The following is a 17,019-nucleotide window of genomic DNA, read 5'->3' as shown; positions in this document are numbered from 1 at the left end:
ATATGTTTTTCTATTGAAATGCTGTTTCATTTCCAATGTGAATTGTTCACTCTGTGGAAAGGCATTCAGGTAAGAATCCTTTAAATAAGTAAATGGTACACACACCTCAAATCATTGCAAATTGCTTGATTAGTGTGCTTTAGCAGGGCCAAAGTACACTCGCATCAAATTTGAGGCCAGAAGTGTGCTCCAGTAATCTAATGCATCTTTTTTTATCAAGTGCAATCGATCACACTATCCACTGTCAAAAAAGTCCAGAAGACCAGAATACCCCCTCACAAACACACACACACACACACACCCGCAGGATAACCTGAGAACAGATGTTTCACAGATGTATTAATGCTCTGAATCTCTGAGCCTAAGACAAAGGATGGCATATTTTGCTGTTAATAAGTGCACTGACGATATACAGTATAATCAACTCCTCTTCAAGAAGAGTGTGACATTTTGCAAGAGCTCCATGCTTGCTCAGTTTGAACAGTTTGTGTCATTTCCTCAGTAACCATAGAGACACGGACAGTGTCCTCTAGCCCAGTTTAAATTTAACTGTTCTAAGAATACATGCTCACCACAAACGTTCACCACATTTGAACGCACCTTAGGTAGAGAAAGAGAGAGAGAGAGAGAGAGAGAGAGAGACAGAGAGAGAGAGAGAGAGAGAGAGAGAGAGAGAGAGAGAGAAATTGTATTCAGTAAAGGCAACAGGCACTGAATTTGACCTCGAGTCTGAAAGCATGTGTGGCCTGTGACAAGGCTCTTCTGCACGCACACACACATAAAGAAGTGACATGATGTGGACCGCATGTCAGTGAAGCTAGAACAGATGCATTTGTGTGTGTGTAATTGTAGTATCTCTCTGTTACGTTCCTTCTTTTACTGAATGTATGTGAACTGGAAACTGCAGGGCAGCACAAACAGGGCTTGAAGCCAAGAAATGAGAGGCCCATAGGGGCAGCTGCTCAGCAGGGAGTAAAATACTGTAGAATGAAGGCCAAAGTGATACCTATGCATTACCTAGTGTGGGGAAAAGACGTTCATCTTGTCTGCTATTCTGAGTGACCACAGATAGGTCATATCAGGTTGACAAGGTATATATTAAGCAAAGGCAGAGAATGGTATAAAAGAGCATGCATAAAAGGGCATAATAAAGCTACACAATCTTCAGTATTCTTTCTTGCAAGTTGTCATTATTGGACAATTGAAAAACTACATTTTGACACGACATAATCAATGGCATGTGGAGCAGCGGTAGTGTAGTGGTTCAGAAGTGGGCTAGCGTGCATCTTTTGAAAAATAAGCATGTGGGTTTAATTCGCATCTCCCTCTGTTGTACCAGGGAACAAGGCATTTAACCCCAACTTGCTGTAGGGGCAAAGGCCATTGTAATATATCAGTCATATGCAAGCTGCTGATAAAATGAATAAATATAATTTATGTAACTTGGGCCATTCCCAGTCTCGGTTAAAGCCTTGGTCATTAATTGAGTACAAGTGTATCTATAACAAATGTTCCCATATCACCCTAAGCCACCCAGAGCTGAGTCCTCTTCCCCTGAGCCACAATCTCACCTTCACAAGGGGCTCTGCTGCTGTTATTGTTATTCGGGGCAGGTGCAGGTGTAGCTACCTGGGGTGTTTGTGCAGGTGCCATGTGTGTCACACACAGGAGGAATTGCCACACACTCATCCATATATGCAACAGAACACACACACGCACACGCCATTTGGGTGGTCAGCATAACGTCTCCAGTATGGGTAAGCATCTCATTGTTGGGCCTATTGCATCTTTACTATTTAACCATTAGCGTTCTCATTAATTTTGACATGTCAGAGGTAGCCTATAGACCTTATCTGTAACTACGTGTCGTTGAGGCAAGTGTAATGGTCTCGTCGGCTATTTTTATTAAATGAAACGAAACTTAAAGAAATAAATACCAGTGTCCTCTAAATATGGCCATATGAGAGCAAGAGGCTACATGACACCTGACCGGGCGGTGCGTTGAGGCAATGGAAATGTTCTTGTCGACTAGTTTTACTGAATAAATTACACTAAACTTAGAAAGAAATAGACCTACCGATGTCAGCAACTAGGCTACGTGACACCTGAAGGTGCGTGGAGGCAATGATAATTGTCTCGTCGGTTAGATTTACTTCAGAAATTAAACGGACCTTAAAGAAGCCTAAATGGTCAGTGCGTACCGGATAACTTGGAAATCTCCTCTAGCCTTGTCTTTTTTGTCTTAATGATTTCATTTAAACGTCTCTTATATCAAAAAGGAGATATCAATCATCAACAATGACCACTGAAGCTAGGTATTTATTGCCTAAAAGTTGGTGTCCGGTGTTATCGGTAACTGGCTTCCCGTGTCAACTTGCTTCCTTGATGACGTTCCACGATTGATGACGTTTCTTCGACAGATGTGGCACCTTGATTTGTCAACTTTCTGATATAAACGGGAGACGAATGAATACAAATATGCATGACATCTTTAAATGTCAAAATTGGTTGTAGTAGGCTACGTGTACTGGATCATGAATATGCCATCGAAAAATTATTACCTAAATAAAGTCATAACTCCACGTGAGATTCGAACCAGCAACAAACTAGGCGGCAAAATTGTCGGCCTACCACTCATCTAGTCACGCCACGAACCATATGTATCATACTTGTGACGTGTAGGGTACTTGAATTCCTCCATTTATATTATGATCGTAGCAAGTTAACACGCCTGATCATGTTATCTTGCTACCGAGTTATCTTGCTACCGTTGCCCAAGCCATTTCGTAGGCCTTCTAAGTTGGTTATCATGGTTAAGTTTTACAAACGTTTCAGTAACTTCTAGGCTATGGCCACCTCTACCTGTCTGTAGCAGAGACACATGAACGCTAGCAAATAAATAGGCTAAAATAAAAATATGTTGTCTAATTTTGTATCCTTTTGTCCAGCCTAGACTATCCTTTTAAGAATGCAGTTCATGAAACACGGACATTGAAATGCAATGGGCAGAAGAAGTCTAACGTCTCCATATTTTACGCAACATTTACGCACAAGGATAGTCAAAACTCAGTAAACACGTAGGCTTATAGGGTATTAACGATAACGTTGCTGACATGTAAACATGGATTTGGTAGATGTTTTACAATAGCCTACTTCATTTCTCTACTTAAAAGGATAAATGGCTTGGGTTAATGGCTTGGGCAACGGTAGCAAGATAACTCGGTAGCAAGATAACATGATCAGGCGTGTTAACTTGCTACAATCATGATATACTTGGTATAAGTCAATTACCCTAAACGTCACGAGGCACCTAAGAGCGTTTGTGGCGTGAATAGATGAGCAACAGCGTGTCAGTCTTGCAGCCTTGTTTATTGCTGGTTGGACTCCCACGTGGAGTTATAATTACTTTATTTAGGTATTAATTTTTCGATGGCATATTCATGATCCAGTGCACGTAGCCTACTACAACCAATTTTGACATTTAAAGATGTCATGCATATTTGTATTCGTTCGTCTCCCGTTTATATCAGAAAGTTGACAAATCAAGGTGCCACATCTGTCGAAGAAACGTCATCAATCGTGGAACGTCATCAAGGAAGCAAGTTGACACGGGAAGCCAGTTACCGTATAACACCGGCCTACGCACAGTGCGTGATGCGGTTGGTGGTAACGGCGCCACTGGGGCCTTCTTTTCATTTTATTATTTATTTATTTATTTCATTTTGGGAGCCTTTTGCCTTAAGTCAAGTCAAGTCAAGTCAAGTTTATTTATATAGCGCATTACATACACAGAGGTCATTCAATGTGCTTTACATAAACAAAAAACAAACAGTAATAGCAGATAAAAGCATAGATGAGCAAAAGGGGGGACAAAACAAAGACAAAACAAAGACCCAGATGTGGTTGTGCGCTCCCCCTGGAGTTTTTTCAAGGCAACCACAGGCCCAGTGAATTATCCTAAATCTATTAGGCTAGTGATCTCTCACCCTCACCCTGAACCGAACGTATTAAGTTACCGCTGCCAAAGCTTTAACAGACAGACATGCTATGCATCGAAAGTTCACACCCATCGAGGCTGGCGTTGCAAACATACGATTTTAAGTTTCTGACGGTCTTCACTCAGAGGTCCTGTACAGGAGTCGATTGGTTGTTTATTACCCTCCAAAATGACACACACACAGATTGGTTATTGTGTAGCGCAAGAGACGGTCCTTCAACTAAGCACCACCCACACTTGCCTTTCTTTGTGGTCAACTTCCCGCACTTTTTAAATAATTAAATAATCAAATAAATAGGCCTGAAGCAAATTCACAAGACCCGGAGCAGTTAATTCTCGCATTCATTTTACACATAGGATATTTTAATGCCAAATGGGAGTGACATATTTTAGTGCGATATGTTGTCCTTAGATTTTGTGTCAGAACTGCTGTAAAAAAAATAGCTGTCAGAAATTCAGACACTGGGATCCCCTTATCGGACCTACAATGATCAGTATTTAGGTATGTTTCAGAAGCCTTATGCCAATTGATAGAATATGGCTATGCCAGGTAAAAATAAAAACAGCCATAGCAAATTACCGCGCCAAACTTCCGGAAAAAAAGTTTAGCGACATGGAATAATTACAGTTATAGACATTTGGGCGGCTCTTAAAAGAGCCTTTTGTATCGGTTTAGTGATAAAGCAAAAACTTAACCACCAAAGCCGTACAGAGTGCGGCCCTGGCGTTTCAGAGCATACACGACGTCCATGGCAGTGACGGTCTTTCTCTTGGCGTGCTCGGTGTAGGTAACGGCATCACGAATCACGTTCTCCAGGAAAACCTTCAGCACACCACGGGTCTCTTCGTAGATGAGGCCAGAGATACGTTTCACACCACCACGGCGAGCCAGACGCCTAATTGCAGGCTTGGTGATACCCTGGATGTTGTCACGAAGAACTTTGCGGTGACGCTTTGCGCCTCCCTTTCCAAGACCTTTGCCTCCTTTGCCTCTGCCGGACATGTTTACGTCTTTCTGTATGAAGAACTTTCTTCAAGAATGAAAATCATTGCCCTCGCAACTCGTTCTTGTATCAAAAAGGAGGACGTTGGTGAAAACTACTAGGCACTGCCCCCTTTGTTGACTGGAGACAGCGCAGGCATCTCTAGACATCAGCACATAACGCCCACATCCGAGCTTCACCCCACCTCCCAACCATACCACCCTGGCCCAATCCCATGTATGCCTATCTGAGCCCATGTGGCCTCACACACTCACTTGAGATCACTTAAGTCTGTGAGGCTCACTTTTGGGATTCAGTAGGCCCTCCACGGGGATGGTATGTCACTGAAAGTCATTATTGTAAAAGCAGGCTGCTTACAGAGTAAAATGCCATTTCACACATTTCAGTATCTGTATATGTGACTGACAAAGAAATACATATAACATATATTATCATTATTAACTTCACTTGTGTGCGTCACAGTTATAATCCACTTTCTTATGTGTTCAGAGTTGTTATTCACAGAGTTGTTATTCATAACTTGTTATTCACAGTTTCACTTGGGAGACTCACAGGAAAGCTATGCACCTGGTAAAGATAAGACATTTAGGGAGTTAGGATGGAGCTCCTGACTGAAGGTCATTCTCATGTGTTTTGAACTGTTTGTTAAATAAAGCACTGTCTTGTGTCCAAGAGTTTAGAGACTGTTTCGGAGAGGTAAAGCACTTCCTCTCTATGTCTCTCCTCTTGGCGCCAGAGTAGTTAATGAAAATTATACTACTTGTCTGTGGTTCTTGTGTCATAATATTGGGAAGATTTCCCTGACAGTGACCAATACAAACCCTTGAATATGAAAAAAAAGAAAAACATTAATTCATCCTACTCATACAAGTTGAGTCCAAGATGGGTGATACCTCAAGTGAACAGAGGAGAACGGAACCTTCGGCTGATTGTGTGTTCTGATGAGGCCGTGAAGTGACCTGGGTGTGAACGGTCGGCCAGCTGCCACTGACCCACTACACTCTGGCTCTGGCATTCTCATGATCACCTGACAGAACCTGTAGCCTACCTGTACATGTTTCTGGAAGAGGTGAGCTGCATGGCGGCTTTTGCTCGCATTGTACGCTCCAGTCTTTGAGGAGGTGAGGTGGGATGGGGAGCAACATCCTGACCAAGTGGGGTGTACAGAAAAGTGTAGGGGGAGATACTATTACTAGTAATACTACTAATAATAATAACGTTGTGAAAAGAATCAATGTCGGTCCTACTTTCACTGTGTGGTTGGGTGAAGCTCGGATGTGGGAGTTTGTGGTGACGTATTTGCCTGGGCAGTCTACATTCAGAAAAGGGGAGGGACAGTGAAGGGGCGGTGCTTTGTAGTTTTCATCAACGTCCTCTCTTTGGATTTAACTACGAGTTGAACAAGCTTGTACCTTCACATTCGTGCAACTTCCAGTCGCAAGAATAACTCAACATGTCTGGCAGAGGTAAAGGAGGCAAAGGTCTTGGAAAGGGAGGCGCAAAGCGTCACCGTAAAGTTCTCCGTGATAACATCCAGGGAATCACCAAGCCTGCAATCAGGCGTTTGGCCCGTCGTGGTGGTGTGAAGCGTATTTCTGGTCTCATCTACGAAGAGACCCGTGGAGTGTTGAAGGTTTTCCTGGAGAACGTGATTCGTGATGCCGTCACCTACACCGAGCATGCCAAGAGAAAGACTGTTACCGCCATGGACGTCGTCTATGCACTGAAACGCCAGGGTCGTACTCTGTACGGATTTGGAGGTTAAATATCTTATCTCTATCGTCCTAAACCCAAAGGCTCTTTTAAGAGCCACCCATTTCCTTACAAAAAAGCTGCCTTCCTGTTCCTAGAATAACATTAATCATAAATAGTATATTATAAATACAAATCACAAATATCCCTTCTATACTACAAGATACCATTGTATATTGGTTCACTGTAGTCATTTGAGCTGCTTGATATGCGTTGCCTACGTGCACCAGGGGTACAACATAGACTAAAGACGCAGAAATAATCTGCGTGATGCCATATGTGCGCTAAAGAATAGCATAACTATATCTTAAAATCAGAGTTAACAAATTATCAAAGAAAATAGTCTGCAAAATATAAACAAGATATGTGTAGGCCTACTGGTGTCCACGCTGGATAGTCATATCCCATAAACCAAATTATATCATCGCTTGTGTTATCACAACGTCTTCAACCAGTGGATGTCATTTTAATAATCTATCCGAGCATATATGCCTATACAGGTGGCCTGCCTGCCAGGAACGTATAGAAAGATATTTTCGTACTGTACATCTGGTCTACAGTGGTGCACATCTCTGTCTAAGGGCTGTTTCCTATGTTTACTACATTTGTCATTTTCCCTTCGCACAATGCTGTAGAAGCCTGTTTTCTCTGGCCTAGCCTACTGTAAAATGTCTGCCAACAAATTATAGTAAAAAAAAAAACACCCACATACCCAGGTTACGGTACAGGAGCTGTGAAATGAACCAATGTGACTGAGAGAAACTGTTATCATGAAATGTAATGCTAAATGTTTTTTGGCCTTTGGTATTTGAAATACATTTCGAAGGATTCCTTTCATTGAAAAAAAACTGCGGGAAATGAAACAAAAGGAGGTGGATCACTGATAACGGATCATGTGTGGGTGGTGCTAACCTTCTCCTTTTCCTTTTTCCATTCAAAATAACCAACCGTGTTTAGGTATTTGGTTTTCGGAGGGAATTTACAGTGTATTCTGGTCGTGGGTGTGTAAAGTGACGCAGGCACTTCCGCACTTTATTTACATAGATATCGGTATATAATCCAGGAAACTTCCAGTCTTAATCAATTTCTTGATTTACTTTCGAGAAACTACCATGCCTGATCCAGCTAAGCCGGCCCCGAAAAAGGGCTCCAAGAAAGCCGTGACGAAGACGGCTGGAAAGGGTGGAAAGAAGCGCAGAAAGTCCAGAAAAGAAAGCTATGCCATCTATGTCTACAAAGTACTGAAGCAGGTCCATCCTGATACCGGTATTTCTTCCAAGGCAATGGGCATTATGAACTCCTTCGTGAACGACATCTTCGAGCGCATCGCTGGAGAGTCCTCCCGCTTGGCTCACTACAACAAGCGTTCCACCATCTCTTCCAGGGAGATCCAGACCGCAGTGCGTCTGCTTCTGCCCGGTGAGCTGGCCAAGCACGCCGTGTCCGAGGGAACAAAGGCCGTCACCAAGTATACCAGCTCCAAGTAAAGCCGAAATTCGCGCTTAAATCCAACGGCTCTTTTAAGAGCCACCCACATTTATTTTGAAAAGTAATTCCAATTTAACTAGAACTATACATCATTGACTTAAAACAGTTTATTTTTATTTTATTTTTTTTTACTTTTTGCTGGATGGATAACTGCATTTCATTTTACTCTGTAGGCCTATTTATAAATGTGTTTTGATTTCGAAGTCACTCATCTCTGATAAAGGATATTTTGGGGGATTAACTAATGTTCACCCAAAACATACAATTAGTCCGTATTTGTAATGACAGCGTTATGATGGCTTTCAAGGAACACAAGGTTTTTTTTTAATTAACTCTTGCGCTAGTACAAGTGATCGGAGGAGACGGCACAGTATAGAGGGAGAAAAGTTGATTCAAATCCAGGCCAGGGTCATTTTCCATCAGGGAACACCACTTAAATGTAATTCGAATAAGACATTATATGAAACCTAGAAGACTGAATCAGAGCTGTCTCCATAGATATGAATATAACTTATTCAAAGTGCTACTGTCATTAACCATTTTACCACTTCCAGAGGCGGTCGGTCTCGTGTAGAATTCAACATAATTGACTACATGATGTTTCACTTGCTTAAGATTTAATGATAGCAACAACACATCGACCATATCGGTAAGAACACATTTAACTTGAACGTTTGGAAAATAGCATTTTGCATGTGTAGGTGGCTCTTAAAAGAGCCTTTGTATTATTGGATCTTGATTTCAAATTATTTATGCACGCTCTCCACGAATACGACGAGCCAGCTGGATGTCCTTTGGCATGATGGTGACTCTCTTAGCGTGGATGGCGCACAGGTTGGTGTCCTCGAACAGACCGACGAGGTAAGCCTCGCTGGCCTCCTGCAGAGCCATGACTGCAGAGCTCTGGAAACGCAGATCGGTCTTGAAATCCTGAGCGATTTCTCTGACCAGACGCTGGAAGGGCAGCTTGCGGATCAGCAGCTCAGTGGATTTCTGGTAACGACGGATCTCTCTCAGAGCCACGGTACCAGGCCTGTAACGGTGAGGCTTCTTCACGCCACCGGTCGCAGGTGCGCTTTTACGCGCAGCCTTTGTTGCCAGCTGCTTCCTTGGAGCCTTGCCTCCAGTGGATTTGCGGGCTGTTTGCTTCGTTCTTGCCATTGCTAGAATGCTTCAGTCTTCAATAGTATGAACACACTTGCGGAACGTGGATATATAGAGCTTACAGTCTCAGCCCGCCCACTTTTACGTCAGTGATCTCCGCTGATTGGTCTTTATCGTCAGCGGCGCTTGACAGTCAAAATACAAAGCCCATTCCTTATAATATAGTGTTGATTTTCTGTTCACAAAACCTTTACAAAAAGTAAAAATTAAAGAGATCCGCTTAAAAATCCCATCAGTCAGCGCATAGGCTATAGTATGATATAAAACTGAACATAAGAAATAATAACGTCTTAGCTGGCATGCATTTATAGAAATAGCATACTGTAGATTTCGTGTTTGCTACATTAAATCCTACGAGAAGAGGAAATCCAGATTATCACAGATATCCCTATGTAATTGAAACGTGTCTAAACGCCTGCGTCATCACCTTGTGCTATAGGCCCCAGGAACATTCCGGTAGCATCGCGTAATCAAGTAAGAACAAGTATTGTGTGATCATCTAAAAGAGAAGAAATAACGTAATTGATGTGCTGACTACAAAGTTTTCTAGATGTTGTGTTACGTGGCTGACATTTTGAAATAGGGGAGTATTGGTTCACAGTTCATATAGGGGCCCAATTATTCACACTGGTTATGACTTGTGTGCGAAAAAGATATTGATTTGGTAGAAATTTGGCAATAACCAAACATACTTGGAATTTGTTTTTATAGACAGTTGGGTGGCTCTTAAAAGAGCCTTTGTATCGGAATCTTGGGGACGTGATTTATTTGGACTTCTCAGTCTTCTTGGGCAGCAGTACAGCCTGGATGTTAGGCAGCACACCACCCTGAGCGATGGTCACTCCGCCGAGCAGCTTGTTCAATTCCTCGTCGTTACGCACAGCCAGCTGCAAATGGCGGGGAATGATACGAGTCTTCTTGTTGTCACGGGCAGCGTTGCCGGCCAACTCCAGGATCTCAGCGGTCAGGTACTCGAGCACGGCAGCCAAGTAGACCGGTGCACCAGCGCCAACGCGCTGGGCATAATTGCCTTTACGCAGCAGCCTGTGCACACGGCCCACGGGGAACTGAAGTCCAGCCCTAGAGGATCGAGTCTTGGCCTTAGCCCTCGCCTTGCCACCGGTTTTGCCTCTTCCACTCATGATGCTTGCTTGAAAACAAAATCTCAACACACTGAAACAACTAGGGATGTCTGAATATATAACAACAGTGCGGGGCTACTCAGTGTCTCACTGGCTAAGAAGACAATGTTGAGAGCCAATCAACGTGAGGCTCGCTGCGGGACACCAAACTTGATTTTGTTTTTTTTGGCGCGCGTAGAACTTCCATCTCAAATAGCTCAGTCATAAAATCATGAACGTAGATGACCCAGTTGAAGTTACATACATTTGTCCAAGGGTTCAGTTTAATTGCCATAGCAAACAAACAAGGGTTCTTGTGGTGACTGTTTCAAGCTTCTGGATACTTTGTGATATACTTGGTATCAAAAGTGGCTGTTACATTTACAATGTAATAAACTCAAGTGGTTGTGTGTTGCAACATTTTGGATACCTGCCATTTTGTTAAAAGGGACTGCTGTACACATGCATTACCTCCCACACACACTGCTATTTAACCCTAGTAAGGTATTCATATTTTTGATACACAGCATATGTTCCCAGGTCTGGTGGACCTATCACCCCATTATTAGGCTTTTAAATCAATATAGCTATAACAATTCATGTAAAATACTTAAACAGACAGATGTTTGACGTTATCTCAATTACCAATGATATATACATCAGTTATGGTTCATATTTGCCAATTACCCTGGTGAGATCACATGCATGTTATTTTTTTTGTGAGGAAATTAGTAAATTCCATCATAAAAAGGTTGTTTTTTTGTGCTTATCTCCTGGAACTTGATCAAAACAGATGAAAGTGGTTGAAATGTAACATACTTTGTGTGGAAATAGCTGGTGCAGAAAGACAACATTCCCGCACACAGACATCTACAAACACACACACACACACACACACACACACACACACACACACACACACACACACACACACACACACAGCTGGGATGAGGACACAGTTAAGGTACATAGAACCTATAATTATTACACTCGGGTCCAGTAGACCCAAATGCCTCATATACTGTAAAAGGTATGTGTAAAGGGGGTGTACCGTGTGCAATCATTAAAAAATAAGTTCATTTGATATGCTTTACAGAAAATGAGCTAAGGCCAAAGAGTTTGAATTAGAAGAAATAATAAAGAGTTTAATTTGTAATTTAGCAAACATTGATAACGGGTTCCACATACCCGAACACCTTGGGGCACTGAGTTTTCAGACTTTTGGTCTATAGGAATTTTTGAGCAAGGTAAATAAAGCACATTGGTCGTTGAGCATGAATGTGCAGGCTAAACGACAAAAGAACATTTGCCTAACAGGTAATGTTGCAATCCATACATTCAACTACATGTTTGGGTGGCCCTTACAGTTTTTCACAGTTGCTCAAACGCTAAACCCCATTCTCTGAATCAAATTCTAAAATGCCTGAATATTTTGTTAAATTACTCCCTTTTTTGGCAAAACCATAGACTACTTTCACCCACTTTCACCCATTTTACCAAACTCATTAACCCTTTTTGCAAAACTCTAAACACATTTTGCATTCTGATGCACTTCTTAATTATAGTGATAACCAAAGAAGGCGGAAGTTGAACACAGTTAAAGCACAGTTGTCTCTATTTGAACACTACCACTCAAAATTGATAACACTTGTGTCTAATGATGTGACAACCAATATACTGTAAGTCAGTTCAGAGTTGACAGAGACGCAGGGGACAAGTGCATGTTACAGTAGAGGTGGGGTACAAGGAAGAGGAGAGTGCAGGTAGGAGGAAGAGGATGAAGAGAAAGACAAAGAGTCCCAAGAGTTGCAATACTGTAAATGATGAATTTTGGGCAACAATCATTGACCATGTTCTGGTTCATGGAATGCCAATGACAGAAGCAGAATTTCGCGTCCAATCCAATCCAAAATCAGCAGTTTCTCTGTGGCTTCAATAATCCAAAGATTCAGACTACAGAATAGGAAGTGTTTCCATTATACAGTACAGTAATCACTGATCGTCTACTGTTACTGCACACTTTACTACCCTTTGAGTGCAACTCTGAGAGAGTGGATAGGTTATCAATATGTCCAAGTAAGTGTAAATGTAGACACAATAGTACAATATAACAGTATTGCATACAGTACTATCAGAGTGTGTGGCTTCAGTACAAATCATATTCTACATACAGTATCGGTCTGTCTTTCTGTTCACTTACAAAAATATCGATTTATTTCTTCATATAGAGAATATTTCTATATGTCCTTATTCTTTATTTTCATTTTATTTTTAAAATTAGAATGAATAAACATTCCTCAAGGAGCCATACACCCAGCCCTGAAAACTGTGTCTTCCATTTTTTGGTGTATTGTCTTATCACTGCTCTGCAGGAGTCTAATTTTGCCAGATGTGTGAATGATTTGAGACCAATAGTTAGTTTTGAGCAAAGTTAAAAGTGTTTTGAGGTGATTGTTCAGTTTTGCAACAAGATTCAAGGGTTTCGAGAATGTAGTTTGAGTTGTGAGTTTTGTACTTACAGTTTTGAGAAAAAGGTAAAGAGTTCTGAAAAAGGTGTTCTAGCAATTGAGAAAAACTGTAAAAGAGACTTTATGTAGCTAAACTTAAGCCTTGAACTTAAGCTTAAGACAAGATTTGGGAAAGATTCTTGAAAGATTCAAGAATCTTCCCCCATTCAAGCTTTACTCAAAAGACTACAATCTTTCAAGAATCTTTCCCAAATCTTGTCAGTGTAAGGTAGGTGTTAGATGAAATTAAATCAACCAGAATAATCTGCAGAACAGTTCATTCTTCTTGAGCACAACCCTTTTAGGCTTGGTCGCGAGTGTAGTGTGAGCTTATTGGCCGTCTTTGGGCTCTTCATTGCCTTTTTCGGTGCGGTGGGCTTCTTGGCAGCTTTCTTTGGAGGCTTTCTGGTGGCCATCAACTTCTTGGTTGCTGCCTTTTTGGTCATCTAAACTCCAAAAAATGTCTTTGCTGTTGGCTTTTTGGCTTTAGGAGCTTTTGAATCACAATGAAATAGCACTCACTCATATTATGCAACTCTCACGATGCTTTCATCATGCCCAGATTGCCCCATACGCATTTCAAAGGAATTGAAATCATTTGACAAAGGTGACAATTACAATAATTCTGTCATTGAGTTGTGATTGACTTCTGCCATTGATTTGTATGATTGTATCTATGTCTATATAAAGTTTGCATTTAAATTAGGAGGACAACACAAAAACAATGCACTGTTCACTTTTGCAATACATTGCACAGACTCTACCATAGCACCTTATCGTGGTCAATGCGCCACATGGTCAGTCCATACCAGACCTTTGTAATCATCCCAATGCTCTATACATGTTTTACATTTCTGAAAGTGATTTTTATGTGTGAGATATGTGTGTGATATGTGTGTTTGGTTATGTTGTATAATCTATCGGATGCCTAAAATGTCCCTCAGGACAAATACAGTATCTATCTGAGTAGGCCCTGTCGCACTAAAATATTCCTTAACATTTTTCTTATTGAAGGAAACAGCTGAAAATGTGTCCCAGTTGAGGTTGGTTCTGCAAAACAAGTTCTGCAATTACATGTTAAAATTAAAGGCTTTGTCTAATGGCTGTTATTTCAATGGCAACTGTGAACAACTGTTTGATTTGAATACTGTCTATAGGGCAACAGTCTTAAAAAATGTCTTAACCATCCAACCTGTTTTACAATGCTATTTTATCAATTGAAGATGTTAAACAAGATGTTACCAATAGATTGTCTACTCATAAGGCAAGCAAAATGCAACTTTGTAAAGTCTATCAATAAGAGGTGGGCTGGCCAAAGAAATATACAAACAAATACACCCGATAACTTTTGATTCACTAGCCTAACAATTCTTAGTAACATGTCTGTATGCAGTTATCCAAACAGCCCTCGCGAATATTGCCACATAACGTCTGTTTCTCATAACTTGGTCATGTAATATTCAGACCTATATCGTATGTATCGGTGTGGTGTTTGTCAACTGTGTTTCGGTGTGTTCAAAAACCTCCTGTTTATAGAATAGACATTCACAACAACTACACTGTGACTACTTTTAGGCGTTACTGAGGCTCGTGTCCTCGTCTGTGGCTCTTTTTTGTTGAGGAATTGCACGATTTTCCTATCATTACGAGCATGTTTCCCTCACAATTATCAGACTAACTGCAACCTTTCCACCTCGACGTCGAAAGTTCCCAGTTCCTTGCTAAAGGGATCAAAGGCAACCATGAGTGTCCATACATTCCCTTTAAACTCTAGGCTATCCTTTTCACAACAGACATTGTCTCATTGGTAAATGTTGTATAGTTACACATATTTGTTACAAAATGTACGGGGAGAAAACACAAGTGATCTCTTCGCCACAGCCAACCACGGAGAATTCTCAGTCTGCTGAGTCTAAATGGTTCTCATGCGTGTTTTAAGATCAGCCCACCGGTTTCCACCGGCAATAATTCTCTCCGATCTCTCTTCTGACGCGAACTGAAGACTTAGTTGTTACGATGGCAGAAACTGCTCCAGCACCCGCTGCGACTCCAGTAAAGGCCCCCAAGAAGAGGGCGCCCCGACCCAAGAAAACTGGCCCAAGTGTGGGAGAACTCGTCGTCAAGGCAATCTCTGCTTCCAAGGAGAGGAAGGGAGTTTCTCTGGCTGCGCTGAAGAAGGCGCTGGCGGCTGGTGGATACGATGTGGAGAAGAACAACGCTCGTGTCAAGGCGGCCATCAAGAGCTTGGTAACAAAGGGAACTCTAGTCCAGACTAAGGGGACCGGCGCCTCCGGCTCTTTCAAGCTGAACAAGACTGTGGAAAAGAAGCCCGCTAAGAAGGTAGCTCCTAAAGCCAAGAAGCCAGCAGCGAAGAAACCTGCCGCGGCCAAGAAGCCCAAGAAGGCAGTAGCCAAGAAACCGGCGGTCGCGAAAAAGTCTCCAAAGAAGGCTGCTAAGAAACCCGCTACACCGAAAAAGGCAACAAAGAGCCCGAAGAAGGCGAAGAAGCCCGCTGCACCCAAGAAGGCAGCAAAGAGTCCGAAGAAAGTAAAGGCAGCGAAACCCAAGGCGGCTAAACCTAAAGCTGCCAAGCCCAAAAAGGCTGCGCCCAAGAAGAAGTAAATGTTGTTCACATTCTTCCTGTCGACTGCCACAAAGGCTCTTTTAAGAGCCACCCTAAACTTCTTGAAATATTTGTATTCCTCTGTCTGCTTTTATCGTGATTATGTATACATTCACGCTCTCCCTTAAATAGGCCTACTAGTTATTAACGCCACAGTTAGACTTGAACAAGAATTGCGACTATTTTATATAATAACACATTCAAATGTCAAAGGTGACTAATCTCCCCCTAAAGTCTTTGACTTCTAAAAACATTCTACAAACACCAATGCCATACACCTGCATGCCAAGGAGGTGGAATTTCTGACAATGAATTTAAGTAGCCTACAGTTTCTGGGCTACGCCTGAGGCAATTATGCTCACAGTAACATGAACATGGTTGTTCATAAGAAATAATCATTGTGGCCGATCCTCAGCCTGGACAACACCACTTTCTCATGTCTGGCTCTGCCTGTACCTGCATTTTTTAAAAAAAACTTTAGGCTGGAGACTAAAGAAATGTCTACCAGAGGACCCATTGTCCCAAAATAACACCTATTTGCATAACTTCTTGCTTTAATAATTCGCTTGATCTCTGCTTTGCTTTGTATATGTCAACGTCAATGTTGTCATTACCTACATTCACGCTCACATTTATCGATCTGCTTTTTATAACTTTGAACTGCTACCGCGTAATAGGCCACAGTGTGTGGATAACTAACGGATCATCAATTGAATTTCATTGGGTTATTTCAAAATAAGGGAGAGGCATTTGCCTTATTCTATTCACCAATTTGCTTCCAAGCATGACACAAAGTAAGACTCTTGCAAACAAATAAGTTCAGTCACATTCAGTTTGTTACACTTGAACAGCCACTTCCAGTACTAAATGTGTGACAAAGTATCTAAAACATTACAACACAACCATTTCAGTTTGCTACATTGTACTCTGAGGCAAGTGGCGTTGACAAACACGCGAAAAGTCGAAAATGCGTATACTGTATACACGCCAAAAGCCATAAGGAATCGGCGTGACATAAAACGTAATTTACTGAGATCAGTCTGCATTGTAAGACAAGTTAGAAAAGTATTGGTGAGTCACCACAGGAAGCTTGGCTGGTTTATGATGGCCGTATTGAACCGTTTATCTGGAAACTTTGATATAATTTAATCTGGTGTATTACTTCTCAACTATATCACTTGTTACATGTGAAAGTAGAGTGGAAGGTGGAGACAATGCGCGGATAGGGAGGTGGAAGTGCTTCAAGCGCCAAATGAAATCGAATTGACGTACAGCAGCGAACTACACGTTGATTGGCTCTCAGTATTCTGTTCTCAGCCATTGAGGCATTGAGTAGTCCCGAGCTGGTGTTGCATTATAATAC

General features: G+C 41.8%; 6 protein-coding genes across 6 annotated transcripts; 3 read left to right on the top strand and 3 right to left on the bottom strand.

The window, feature by feature from the left end:
- Positions 1-4,688: 4,688 nt before the first annotated feature.
- Positions 4,689-5,000, bottom strand: LOC134078727 (histone H4). Its single transcript, XM_062534854.1, has one exon. It carries the CDS (start codon positions 4,998-5,000, stop codon positions 4,689-4,691), a length of 312 nt encoding a protein of 103 aa, XP_062390838.1.
- A 1,435-nt stretch (positions 5,001-6,435) lies between these two features.
- Positions 6,436-6,780, top strand: LOC134091993 (histone H4). The gene has a single exon (XM_062544780.1). The coding sequence runs from the start codon at positions 6,455-6,457 to the stop codon at positions 6,764-6,766; it is 312 nt and encodes a 103-aa protein (XP_062400764.1). The 5' UTR covers positions 6,436-6,454; the 3' UTR covers positions 6,767-6,780.
- Positions 6,781-7,856: 1,076 nt separating this feature from the next.
- Positions 7,857-8,260, top strand: LOC134091872 (histone H2B-like). Its single transcript, XM_062544580.1, has one exon. The coding sequence runs from the start codon at positions 7,866-7,868 to the stop codon at positions 8,238-8,240; it is 375 nt and encodes a 124-aa protein (XP_062400564.1). The 5' UTR covers positions 7,857-7,865; the 3' UTR covers positions 8,241-8,260.
- A 721-nt stretch (positions 8,261-8,981) lies between these two features.
- Positions 8,982-9,405, bottom strand: LOC134092034 (histone H3). The gene has a single exon (XM_062544839.1). The coding sequence runs from the start codon at positions 9,400-9,402 to the stop codon at positions 8,992-8,994; it is 411 nt and encodes a 136-aa protein (XP_062400823.1). The 5' UTR covers positions 9,403-9,405; the 3' UTR covers positions 8,982-8,991.
- Positions 9,406-10,154: 749 nt separating this feature from the next.
- LOC134091752 (histone H2A) lies at positions 10,155-10,561 on the bottom strand. Its single transcript, XM_062544395.1, has one exon. It carries the CDS (start codon positions 10,545-10,547, stop codon positions 10,170-10,172), a length of 378 nt encoding a protein of 125 aa, XP_062400379.1. The 5' UTR covers positions 10,548-10,561; the 3' UTR covers positions 10,155-10,169.
- Positions 10,562-15,040: 4,479 nt separating this feature from the next.
- LOC134091540 (histone H1-like) lies at positions 15,041-15,784 on the top strand. The gene has a single exon (XM_062544337.1). It carries the CDS (start codon positions 15,050-15,052, stop codon positions 15,653-15,655), a length of 606 nt encoding a protein of 201 aa, XP_062400321.1. The 5' UTR covers positions 15,041-15,049; the 3' UTR covers positions 15,656-15,784.
- Positions 15,785-17,019: the final 1,235 nt, after the last annotated feature.

This window comes from Sardina pilchardus, chromosome 1, assembly GCF_963854185.1.
Source record: "Sardina pilchardus chromosome 1, fSarPil1.1, whole genome shotgun sequence".
Taxonomy (NCBI): Eukaryota; Metazoa; Chordata; class Actinopteri; order Clupeiformes; family Clupeidae; genus Sardina; species Sardina pilchardus.
This window is presented reverse-complemented; position numbering and strand designations above follow the sequence as displayed.

What these genes read in the sequence shown, in the direction of transcription:
- LOC134091752 (XM_062544395.1), bottom strand. Translation starts at nt 10,547, where the DNA reads ATGAGTGGAAGAGGCAAAACCGGTGGCAAGGCGAGGGCTAAGGCCAAG.
- LOC134078727 (XM_062534854.1), bottom strand. Translation starts at nt 5,000, where the DNA reads ATGTCCGGCAGAGGCAAAGGAGGCAAAGGTCTTGGAAAGGGAGGCGCA.
- LOC134091540 (XM_062544337.1), top strand. Translation starts at nt 15,050, where the DNA reads ATGGCAGAAACTGCTCCAGCACCCGCTGCGACTCCAGTAAAGGCCCCC.
- LOC134091872 (XM_062544580.1), top strand. Translation starts at nt 7,866, where the DNA reads ATGCCTGATCCAGCTAAGCCGGCCCCGAAAAAGGGCTCCAAGAAAGCC.
- LOC134092034 (XM_062544839.1), bottom strand. Translation starts at nt 9,402, where the DNA reads ATGGCAAGAACGAAGCAAACAGCCCGCAAATCCACTGGAGGCAAGGCT.
- LOC134091993 (XM_062544780.1), top strand. Translation starts at nt 6,455, where the DNA reads ATGTCTGGCAGAGGTAAAGGAGGCAAAGGTCTTGGAAAGGGAGGCGCA.